Source organism: Emys orbicularis, chromosome 2 (genome assembly GCF_028017835.1).
Source record: "Emys orbicularis isolate rEmyOrb1 chromosome 2, rEmyOrb1.hap1, whole genome shotgun sequence".
NCBI classification, from domain to species: Eukaryota; Metazoa; Chordata; order Testudines; family Emydidae; genus Emys; species Emys orbicularis.
The window spans coordinates 230,680,917-230,693,462 of record NC_088684.1 but is presented as its reverse complement, the minus strand read 5'-3'; the positions used below and the strand labels follow the sequence as shown (position 1 = coordinate 230,693,462).

At 45.3% G+C, this 12,546-nt stretch overlaps 1 protein-coding gene across 1 annotated transcript in view; it reads right to left on the bottom strand.

Annotated features, from left to right (window-relative positions):
- The window catches only part of HACL1 (2-hydroxyacyl-CoA lyase 1), a 42,752-nt gene that overhangs the window by 25,981 nt on the left and 4,225 nt on the right, over positions 1-12,546 (bottom strand). The window contains exon 3 of the mRNA XM_065399289.1: positions 1,000-1,040. Coding sequence (XP_065255361.1) covers positions 1,000-1,040 — 41 coding nt within the window. The remainder of the gene's footprint in view (positions 1-999; positions 1,041-12,546) is intronic.

Here is a 12,546-nt window from a genome sequence, read left to right as displayed (position 1 = left end):
AAAATCAAACTATCAATATTTCATGTCATATTCTAACTCTGAAATGGACAACGGTGTGGCAGATCTCCCATACTAAGAGAAAGATATAGCACATCTCCCATATTGCAACAAACGGTGGTAGCGTTAGTTTTGACTATTTTTATATGAGTGTTTTGGGCTTACGGTGTTGCACTAGTATTTGGAGGTTTAAAAAAAAAAAAAAAAGTAAAACTGAAGAAAAAGTAATAAGACTGGCAATACTGTCTCTCTCCTAGTGAAACTTCACCACTCAATTTGTGCATGTCACTGTTCCTGCGTTGTGAGTCACATCGACACCAAAGCTGATACAGCAGTGAATCGCTAACTGTAACTCTAGATTTATGTTCCAACTATTACGACAGCATCTCCATGCAATAACACGCAGCTTGCATAAGTGCTAACCTTACACAGTTTTGAGTATAGAGCTTAATCATTGACTTAATTTTTATTAATACAGCAGGGTCAAGTGCCATGCATGTTCTAAATACTAGTTATATTATTGTGCCCCTCTCCCAAACTGAAAATAAATTCATTTGGCCATTTTTAACTTAGATGCAAGTTTAAAGAAACAAAATGTTGGTGGGTTTCTGTACATGAAAATAGTCTTATTTGAGGTAACTAAATCAGCTAACAGAGATGGTGCATTTTTGAGCATATAGTTCATTTGTCTGAAACAGTAAACTAATCTCACTTTCATTCCTCAATGGATAATTCACTAGTGGCTAAATCTCAATTTTTAGATTAAGGAAGTTAATAGATGCAAAGTTAAATTCAAAATGATACACAGAAGGTAAATGCACTCAATCTGTGTAAATATAGATATAGCTATGCACTTCTCTTGTGCCATTTCAAAGAGGCACCCTTTATCTTTACGGGCTTACTCCATTTGCTTTAACTTATACATCATTTCCAAAAATAGAACAGAAAATGCTCTAGCTCAAACAATTCCTGTGGTTTATATAAAATAAATATTTAGCTTACTTTCCTGTCAGGTACCCAACAGCAGAGGCAGCATAGCAAGCCTATTGAAGAGAACACAAGTTTATTTACACATATCCACATTTCAGCCTCTCCACATATCAAAACTTTTAATCATAAAATTTAAATTAAATAGCAGCTTAAACATATGAATTGTTCTGATTAATGGATCTTACACTAAGGAGGTAACATCCCATAGCCATCCCTTCCAAAGGGACATGAGTAAGGGTGTGTTGTATATATTATTAAACATGACATTCCCAAGGGTCTGCAAATACCCTTTAGCTAGGGGTCTGTAGCCAAAGGCTGAGTGACCACACACACGACCTTTTGCAGAAACACAAAAACAAGCATCCTCCTTTTCCCTCCAGGCTCTTCTTCCTCATGCTCATTCATGTCATGTAGGTTAATGACATTTACTTTTTTCATGTCCTTTTTTCGTGTTCTTGCCTGCTATTGCGCCAGGATATTGCATCAATAGAATCTGTAAGATGGGTTTTAAAATAGGGGTATGTCTACACTACGAGGGTATTTCGATTTCACTTAAATCGAATATGTGGAATCGATATTGCTAAGTCGAACTTGTGTGTCCACACTAAGGACAGTAATTCGACTTTGTGAGTCCACACTAACGGGGAAAGCGTCGACATTGGAAGCGGTGCACTGTGGGCAGCTATCCCACAGTTCCCGCAGTCCCCGCAGCCCATTGGAATTCTGGGTCGAGCCGCCAATGCCTTCTGGGTAAAAAAAAAGGGTCGAGGGTGCTTTTGGGTAATTGTCGTCATCCGTCTGTCAATACCGCCCTCCCTCCCTCCCTGAAAGCACCGGCGGGAAATCAGTTCGCGCGCTTTTCGGGTCAGTGACAGCGCGGACGCCACAGCACTGCGAGCATGGATCCCGCTGCGACCATCGCTGCAGTTGTGGCACTTGTGAACGCCTCGCAGGTTATCATCCACCTTTCCCAGAGGCAGATGCAGATGAACCAGGCGAGGAGGCTACGGCACCGCGGAGAGTGCCTGAACTCTGAGAGTGGCACAGACCTCTCACAAAGCACGGGACCCAGCTCCGAGGACATCACGGTGACAATGGGTCATCTGGATGTTGTGGAACGGCGATTCTGGGCATGGGAAACAAGCACTGACTGGTGGGACCGCATAGTGCTGCAGGTCTGGGACGAATCCCAGTGGCTGCGAAACTTTCGCATGCAGAAGGGGACTTTCCTGGAACTTTGTGAGTTGCTGTCACCTGCCCTGAAGCGCAATGACACCCGGATGCGAGCAGCCCTGACTGTCCAGAAGCGAGTGGCCATAGCCCTCTGGAAGCTTGCAACGCCGGACAGCTACCGGTCTGTCGCGAACCAGTTTGGCGTGGGCAAATCTACCGTGGGGGTTGTTGTCATGCAAGTAGCCAAGGCAATCGTCAAGGTACTGCTCTCAAAGGTAGTGACCCTGGGAAACGTGGAGGTCATCATAGATGGCTTCGCCGCGATGGGATTCCCAAACTGCGGTGGGGCTATAGATGGAACTCACATCCCTATCCTTTGACCGGACCACCAGGCCAGCCAGTACATCAACCGAAAGGGCTACTTTTCAATGGTGCTGCAAGCACTGGTGGACCATCGGGGACGTTTTACCAACATCAACGTCGGATGGCCGGGCAAGGTTCATGACGCTCGCGTCTTCAGGAACTCTGGTCTGTTTAGACGGCTGCAGGAAGGTATTTACTTCCCGGACCACAAAATAACTCTTGGGGATGTGGAGATGCCTACAGTCATCCTTGGGGACCCAGCCTACCCGCTAATGCCCTGGCTCATGAAGCCCTACACTGGCGCCCTGGACTCTGAAAAAGAACTGTTCAACTACCGGCTGAGCAAGTGCAGAATGGTGGTGGAGTGTGCTTTTGGACGTCTCAAGGGGAGATGGAGAAGCTTACTCACTCGCTGTGATCTCAGCGAAACCAATATCCCCATTGTTATAGCTGCTTGCTGTGTGCTCCACAATCTGTGTGAGAGCAAGGGGGAGACCTTTATGGCAGGGTGGGAGGTTGAGGCAAATAGCCTGGCATCTGATTACGCCCAGCCAGACAGCCGGGCGATTAGAAGAGCACAGCGGGACGCGCTGTGCATCCGGGAGGCTTTGAAAGCCAGGTTCAACACTGAGCAGGGTGACCAGTGACTTTAAAGTTTCTGTTCAGAGAAGCTGAACCTGCCCCCGTTTCTTTACCCAGTTAAGGATGACTATCCTCTCCAGTTACAGACCCCCACCACCCCCTTCCAAAAAAATAAATTTAGTTTTATTTTGTTAATGAACACCGTTGTCTTTATTACTGTTTTCGCGGGAATGTTTTAAACCTGGGACGCAGACTGTGGTGGGGAGCGGGTGTAGTGTACTGATGCAAATGATCCTTCTAAACTCCAGGAATGACAGGAATCGCAGTGGCGGATTGGTTGTTTCCACGGAGCCTGCCAGCCCTCCTGAGCGGGACTGCGTGTATGTGGGGGCTGTGTGACTTTATGGCAGGGGGAGGAGGGTTACAGATCCCCTGCTGCGTGGCTCTGTGATCCAGGACAAGGACCGCTGCATAACATCTGTAACTGCCCTCCCCCGCCACAAAGTCACAGAGCAACACCCCCCCCCCCACACCCCACGCACAGAACATGAAAACCACCTCCCAGACTGACCAGGGTAACTAGTCAGTGCACTGTGTATGTGCCCTGCTGCTGGACCTGCCCCCGCCTCTGTAGCCTGCTAAAGGTGAATGTCCTGTCCAATTACCAAGCCCCTTCCCCCCCTGCAGACAGACTCTCCCTCAAAACAGCATGACTGAAACAGTAATGAACAAAAACGTATTTTTTATTAACAACCACACATGAAACTGGGGGGTGAAACTTGGACGGGGGCTTGCTTGAGGCGGCCAGGAAAGGACTTTTCAAATTTTGGGGAATGACAGCCTTCTGGTGCTTGAGCAGTCTGCAGGGGTGGAGTGAGAGTTTTCACGGACTCTCCCGCCCCTCCTTCTTTGGACTTTGGGCGAGGGGGGTATAGGACTTGGTGGCGGGGGAGTGCGGCTCCTGATAGACTGCAGCGGGGCTCTGTCCTCCTGCCTCCGTTCCTGCAGAACATCAACAAGGCGCCGGAGCGTGTCCGTTTGCTCCCTCAGAAGTCCAAGCAGCGTTTGAGTCGCCTGCTGGTCTTCCTGCCGCCACCTCTCCTCACGGTCCATGTGTATCCGGTGCATTTGGGACAAATTCTCCCTCCACTGGTTATGCTGTGCTGCCTGGGCTCGGGAGCAGCCCATAAGTTCAGAGAACATGTCCTCTCGCGTCTTCTTCTTCCTCCGCCTAATGTGCGCTAGCCTCTGGGAGTGTGATTCCAGGCTGGGTTGGGAGACAGTTGCAGATGTGGCTGTGGGAATGAGGAAAAGGCAGTGAATTCCTCCGAAAGATAAATGTAGTTGTGAATCAAGAACCTTGATTCACAAGAACATAGTCTTTCTCCGTGAACAAGACCACGAACCACACCTATCATATGCGCACTGAGGACAAGGTCGAATTTTCGAACCTCGCCTTCAGTGCCTGGGCTTTTGCACTGCCGATCTGGGAACCGGGGCAGGACACGGTACTCTCTGTAGCTGGCAAAGATGGTAAGCCGTAGACTTGTTGCAGATTAAAACTTTAGGAGTACCACTGGCCACCTTTCACATTGAAAGCAATGCCAGTCTGTGCTGCCATCAGTCGGCCAAGCAAGAACTGTGGCCCTGTCCCACCCCCTCGCAGATGTGCCAGGGAAAGATCCCTGGATGCTGACCCTCTCCTGCCCCCACCGCGTGGCTGTAAACCAGCGGTCACAGTTCTGTAAAGGAACTTGTTGCAAGCAGTCCCAATACTAACAGTCCCCTACCTAATTCAAAGCAGGTTGTCATGACCGACATCACCCTCATGAGGATCCCTGACAACGAGATCCGGAGGATGCTTCGAGAAAGCATGCAGAGACCGGGGCCCTATGCCGCCATGATCTGCAAGGCGCTGATTCCTGAGTACCTCCTTGTCTCCTGGCGCGGGAACGTCTCTTACTTTGGAGGACCAAGTAAAGCCGCTCTCCCAAGGAACCTGATGAACAGGCTATCCCTTTACCTCCAGGAGAGCTTTGTTGAAATGTCCGTGGAGGACTACTGCTCTATCCCCGGACATATAGACCGGCTTTTCATCTAGCTGCAGTAGCAGCGACAAAAGAGTGGAGCAGCCTGGGCAGCACAATCATGCAGAACCGGACAGTGTTTGATTTTTTTACAAATACTTGTTAGTGATTATTTAAGTGCCCAGGGGGAAGAAATCATGAATCAAAGATTGTTATTAGTATTAATATTCTAGTTTTGTACAAAATAAAGGTTTATATGTTTAAAGCACTTACCGCTTGATCCTTCCCCTGAATCTGTGTCCGGGTTACATGCTGGGGAGGGTTGGTAGGGGATCTCTGTAAGGGTGATGAAGAGCTCCTGGCTGTCGGGGAAATCAGCTTGGTAAGCGCTGCCGACTGCCTCGTCCTCCTCATCTCCTTCCTCATCTTCCCCGTCCGCTAATATGTCCGAGGAACCGGCCCTGGACAATATCCCATCCTCAGAGTCCACGGTCAGTGGTGGGGTAGTGGTGGCGGCCGCACCAAGGATGGAATGCAGTGCCTCGTAGAAACGGGATGTGTGGGGCTGGGATCCGGAGCGTCCGTTTGCCTGTTTGGTCTTCTGATAGCCTTGTCTCAGCTCCTTGATTTTCACGCGGCACTGCGTTGCATCCCGGCTGTATCCTCTCTCTGCCATGGCTTTCGAGATCTTCTCATAGATCTTTGCGTTCCGTCTTTTGGAGCGCAGCTCGGAAAGCACGGACTCATCGCCCCACACAGCGATGAGATCCAAGACTTCCCGATCAGTCCATGCTGGGGCCCTCTTTCTATTCTGGGATTGCACGGCCATCTCTGCTGGAGAGCTCTGCATCGTTGCCAGTGCTGCTGAGCTCGCCACGCTGTCCAAACAGGAAATGAGATTCCAACTGCCCAGACAGGAAAAGGAATTCAAATTTTCCCGGGCCTTTTCCTGTGTGGCTGGTCAGAGCATCCGAGCTCGGACTGCTGTCCAGAGCGTCAACAGAGTGGTGCACTGTGGGATAGCTCCCGGAGCTATTAGTGTCGATTTCCATCCACACCAAGCCTAATTCGATATGGCCATGTCGAATTTAGCGCTACTCCCCTCGTTGGGGAGGAGTACAGAAGTCGAATTTAAGAGCCCTCTATGTCGAACTAAATAGCCTCGTGGTGTGGACGGGTCCAGGGTTAATTCGATTTAACGGTGCTAAATTCGACATAAACGCCTAGTGTAGACCAGGCCTAGGAGACTGAATGTGCTTCGGTCATTAAAATGATCACTTTTGCCTAAAGGCTTAATCAGCTGAAAATGCTGGAAAACAGGTCTTCCCAACTGAACTTCTACTGTCTTAGGCTACGTCTTCACTACAAGGGGGGGTCGATTTAAGATACGCAAATTCAGCTACGCGAATAGCGTAGCTGAATTCGACGTATCGCAGCCGACTTACCCCGCTGTAGGGACGGTGGCAAAATCGACCTCTGCGGCTTCCCGTCGACGGCGCTTACTCCCACCTTCGCTGGTGGAGTAAGAGCGTCGATTCGGGGATCGATTGTCGCGTCCCGACGTGACGCGATAAATCGATCCCCGAGAGGTCGATTTCTACCCGCCGATTCAGGCGGGTAGTGTAGACCTAGCCTTAGAGGCTAAGTGGTTGGCAGTGGGACATAAACAGGAAAGGCAACTAACAGGAGGGTATAAGTCACACCAACTAGATATCCTTAGACTCAGTGAGCCAAATTCAGAAATTATGTGTAAGGAGATTTAAATTACACGTTGGTAAGCAGATACAAATCCAAGGGAGTGTAAATTACCCAGAGAGGGCCAGAGAAGGTGTAGGTTTCACAACTTAGACTCTGATGAATTTGGCCCAGTCTTTTGTGTACAGCAGTGCTCTCTGGGACAATGAGCCCAGAAAATTGTCAAAATGCCCCTCCTTTACCCTCAGACTCTTTTTTGATGCCATGATAAATCTGCACTCCTTTTGTATTTTTTTAAGTTGCTTTTTTGGCCACAGATTAACTGGTCATACAGTAAACATCTGGGATTTACTATAACAGCAATAAGCATTTACATCTTTTATTCCTCAATGGGGATTGGGGAACTTGACAGAAAATAATTGCAGAATATGTTCTACTATTTGTACATTTCATAAATCTTTTACAAGGAGATGAGAAAAACATAACTGAACTGTCATCAATTTCTTGAGTATTAATGTGACATGAATTTTTTCCCCTCCTGCTGAAAACATGTCAATGTACAAATGTTTACAGAAGACATTTGGCGTGGGTGTTCCATTAACAAGGGTCTTTGTACCTCAGAAGCCGGGTGTCATTTTCTAAATGAGTAGCAAAATAAAACAGCACATAAAATACTACTTCAGATACAGTAATTACCTTTAAAATCTTCACAGTTTTGCTTTTTCAAGTGGATAATGTTGCCAGTGCTACCTGTACTAAGTACAGGGTAATACTGTGAACATCATTGTGATGGCAATTCTAAAGATTTTATGGTGAACGCTGTACACAACTTAGTATAGGCCAAGGCACTTTCTCTTTCACAACAACAAAAAACCAGTGACTGCACTCATCGTATATATTAACTTAAATATTAGAGCTGAACAAAATTTTTGCAACAAATAGTAAATTTGCAGAAGAATACATTTTGGGGGCAACAAAACTATTCACAATTTGGGCCAAATTCAGCAAATGGTTTCAGCTGAAAAAAAAATGGATTTTTTTTAAATGGTTTTTTTTCGACCATGCTGAAACAAAATATTTTGACTTTTCATTTTGAAATTTAGCTATTTTTTAAAAGTGAAAAATGCCCCAAAATGATGGAGAGGCAGCGGGGCTAAATTTGAGTGAAATTGTGACCCCATGTGGCAGGTCGCAACACCCGGAGCAGGGAGCCACTGATGCAGGTGAATGTGGGGTATGGTCGCTTTCCAACACCCCCTTCCCCATTACCGGGGCTGCCCTTCCGCACTAGGCTGAGAGAAGTTATTCCTGGGGGAATTCTGTGTCACTGTGCGTGTGCAGAATTCATGCCCCCACAGATTTCTTTGCTTCCCCGCAGAAAAATGACTTCTGCCAGGGAAGCAAAGGGAAGCCGCAAAAGCGGTCACATGCCCCTTCCTGGCAGCGTAGGCAGGTAGGTTTGGGTGCCCGGAGCAGCCAGTGGAGATGTAAATCACTGGGGGGCAAGGGGAACGGGAACGGGGGAAAAGGGAGCTGGGTGGTCATGTGTGTGTGAGAGAGACAGACACTCTGTCCCTCTCGCTCACTATTGCAGCATGCTCAGTGTGGAGGGACAGGGCTTCGGGGCATTTCTGAGGAGGTAGGCGTGGGACAGGCTCTGTCCCCTCAGGCAGAGCAGAATGCAGCAGCCTGCCAGCTTAGTGAATTGTTCCCATTGTCTTTGTGAATTCCTCCAGGAGTATAAAACAGGTGTAAAAGTTTTAAGGCTCCTTTACATTGCCAGAGTGCTGTAAAGGACAGTATGGTTATGCTTATGTTGCTTTAGTGATTATAACTGGTCTAACTTTTTGGACTGAAAAAATTTCCTATCAACATGTGTTCCATGAACTGTTTGCTAATTCTTTTCTGGAGATGGTCAGTAGCCAATATAAATTGTGAGTTTGATTCCCCGGTCCTCACTTGCTCTTCAGTTGCCTATGATGTAACACTGAGCATATGGCTGCATATATTTGTTGACTAATAACTAGAAATAAAGGGTAAAACCTATCTACATTACTATTAGGCACGGGGATTTGGGGATTTCCTCCAATGCTCCCCACTTTCATTCTCCATCCATTGTATTGTAGTTTAAATAAATTAACAAAATAATTGAAACCAGAGTGATTATACTGCATTATTTTGATAAATAAAATACGCAGAATTTTAAAATACTGTGTGCAGAATTTTTAATTTTTTGGTGCAGAATCCCCCAGGAGTAGAGAAGTGTCTGTTAGCCTAGGGCTCAGTGATGGGTTAATCCAGTCCTGATGATTGCTCTCTGTAAATAGATCAGGGGGTAAACACAAGGCACAAGAACAAATGGGTATAAACTGACCATAAATAAATTCAGGCTTGAAATTAGAAAAAGGTTTCTAGCCATCACAGAAGTGAGGTTTTGGAACAGCCTCACAATTGGAGTTGCTGGGGCAAACAACTTAATTAGTTTTAAGAGAAAATTGGACATTTAATTCCAATTAATAGTCTGGATTAATAGAGAATCCTTGAAATGAATAAAACATAAAAAGCCTCCGAGAAGAAAAGGATCAAAGAAATTTCTTATACACTGATGCCATCTACAGAAACAGCAGAGAAACAGAGAACAGCGCCCATATGACAAGGGTCTGATAGAAATAAGAGGGTCAGCCCTCTTCAATAATCACTGAAAACCAGATATAAAACTGAGGTCAGTGGATGGGACTTCAGAGTTTTCTGAACCCACCAAAGAAGGTGTTGAACCCATAAAGAGCTGTTGAACCAAACACTTGGACCAGGCACGTGACCAGCTCTCCCCTATCCCAAGGGTAACTAGGATTGAGCAGAAGTTGGGAGATTTCATTTCAGAGACTCTTTATGTTCTTTAGTATGTAAGTAACTGAAAGGTACCTTGTTGAATCTGTACTCTTTCTCATGAGACCTCAAGGAACCATATTTTGTATTTCAACTAAGTGGCACTATATGCTTGTTATTCCTTTGTATATCAAAGTAAATTGGCCTCAGCGCATCTCAAACAATAACTTTAGTCCATTACTTTTGATGTATTCAACTAGTCCCTTTCAAATTAAATACCAGAAATAGCAGGGAGTACATTCATAAGAGTGCCTTAAATCAAGGTGCATCCTCATTCCCTGGAGAATCACTAAAACTGCAATAAATTTTAGAGAGATACTAAAGGACTGATAAGTGATGATTATAAGTAAATGTAATATAAAATCTTGGTGATTTATCGTCTTCTATGATATAGCTGCTGAGCCCCAACGCTGGTCTATGTTAATCACTTGCAAGACTGCATGTGTATTTTGTGTTCAGTAAATTACTGGAACATTTGGTGTATCTAAATTTGATCTAAAAAACTACTGATTATATATCCATGTGGTTCTTGATGAATTAATACACTTGTTGATTGGCTAAGAATAACTAAGTTTCCTGTTTTGAGAAATACTGTCCAAGTTTCAAGTTGACCTGAGAAGAACCCAGTGTTAAAATTAGTAAGTTATCACTCTCTAAGCTTAATAAAAAGCAGTTATCCTAATTAAATACCATTCACATGTTGGCTTTAATATTTATTTAATTGGCAAATCTAATTTTTTTTTTTAGATTTTATCTTTAAAGGCTAACTGGCACCTGGGCAAAATCATTAAACTGACTCCCATTCATGCTTACGCTATACAATTGCAAAAAGCAAACAGAAATGCTCCTCAAACAGGAATGTTTTGATGTGCTCCATTCATGTGGCTAGTGCAGGAGACCACTGGGACAGAACAAATATGCTACCAATGGAAAGAGAAATGTGACCCACCACTCAGTCATTTTTCTTAATCACATTGAAAACAAGGCCTAACTTAACACAGGATCAGATGTTCATCTATCGGCACCTCTACCAGAAAGGTATAGCAAGACCTCAGAGAAAAGGAAATTTGAAACCATGGACATAACACTTTGCAAACATTTGAAGGAATTAGGAATTAATGATAATGGGGTGGGGATAACAAAGAACAATGAATGAAATTAAGAAAAGGAACACTTAGGCTAAACATGAGGATAAACTGACAGTGAAATATGTAAGACTGCAGAAAGGTCTCCCAAAGGAAGTGGCTGAAATCATCAACTACAGTGCACAGAACACTAGAAAACGTATTAGAGAGAACAACTGTGCACATACAGGGAGATGGACCAAATAACCTAATAAGTCTTTTCCATTTCTAATTTCTATTGATGGGACCCTGGAACACAAACTCCAGAAACACTCACCAGTAAAACAAAGGTCACTTATGACTAAGGCTAAGATTTTGTCACAGATATTTTTAGTAAAAGTCATGAACAGGGCACAGGCAATAACGAAAAATTCATGGACGCCCATGACTGGTTGTGACGTTCCCCTCTGATATTATCTGGACTGGTGATCTGCTAGGTCACTCCAATCCTTGACTCTGGGAGCCAGTCTTGCCCTGCTCTGCTGTGAGAACCCCCACTCCTGGGCTGTTCACGCACAGCCTCTGGCATGTAAATTGCTCCTTGGATTGTGCAACCGAATGACACTAGCCAATATCTCCGGTCCCAGACACAACCCTAGGAGCCTCCGTCTTGCAGTGTCCAGTTATGCCCGCTGGACGCTGCAAGCTTATATGAATTCATCAATTTAACAAAGAAATTGGTATGTACCAGGCTTGTTATCTCCAGGGAAATCTCTGACACACTGCAGACCAAACGCACTGCTTCAGGTAGAATAAACAAACAGATTTATTAACTACAAAGATAGGTTTTAAGTGATAGGCAGAAAGTCAGAGTGGTTACCAAAAGAAAAGAAAATATAAGCACGCAGTCTAAACTCTCAACCCTATTACTGGGCAACATCTAGATTAAGCATTTTTTCCTCACCCCACTGGATATTGCAGTCCTTAATATACAGGTTTGTTCCTTAAACCTGGGCCAATCTCCTCTGTTGGAGTCTTGTCTTCTTCTCAGCATCTTAGTTGCTTGCAGCGAAGGTGGGGGGCAGGAGAAGGGCCCAGTATGTGCCAACTCTGTCTTCTTTTATACCCTCAGTCCATGTGCTTGGGGAGCACAAGTCCAAGCATGTCTGAGAGACATTGCTGAGTCTCTCCAAGCAAGGTTGAGCAATTCCCCTGGTGTGGCCTCATGCAGGTGAATCATTGAATTGTAACTCCCTTGCTGGACAATGGCTGTTGATGGATTGTTTGACACCCCGCCCGAGCGTTGGATACTTTCCTTGCTGTTGCCTCTAGGGAGCTAATATCTGGCTGATTCCCCAATTTACAGCATGTTTTAGTGACCACCATACAACACAATTCTCGTAACTTCATATGAATTAATGATACACATATATGGATAGAGAAATGACTTTCAGCAGATCATCACCTTTCCCCTGATACATATATATTTTTTTTATATGGAGATATACCTATCTCATAGAACTGAAAGGGATCCCAAAAGGTCATCAAGTCCAGGCCCCTGCCTTCACTAGCAGGACCAAGTACTGATTTTTGCCCCAGATTCCTAAGTGGCCCCCTCAAGGATTGAACTCACAATCCTGGGTTTAGCAGGCCAATGCGCAAACCACTGAGCTATCCCTCCCTCCATATAAAGCATGCCTTGTAAGGTAAGATCACGATTATATGAAAATGAGGATTATGGGGGTTACAGTATGCTCCCCCAAGGTATA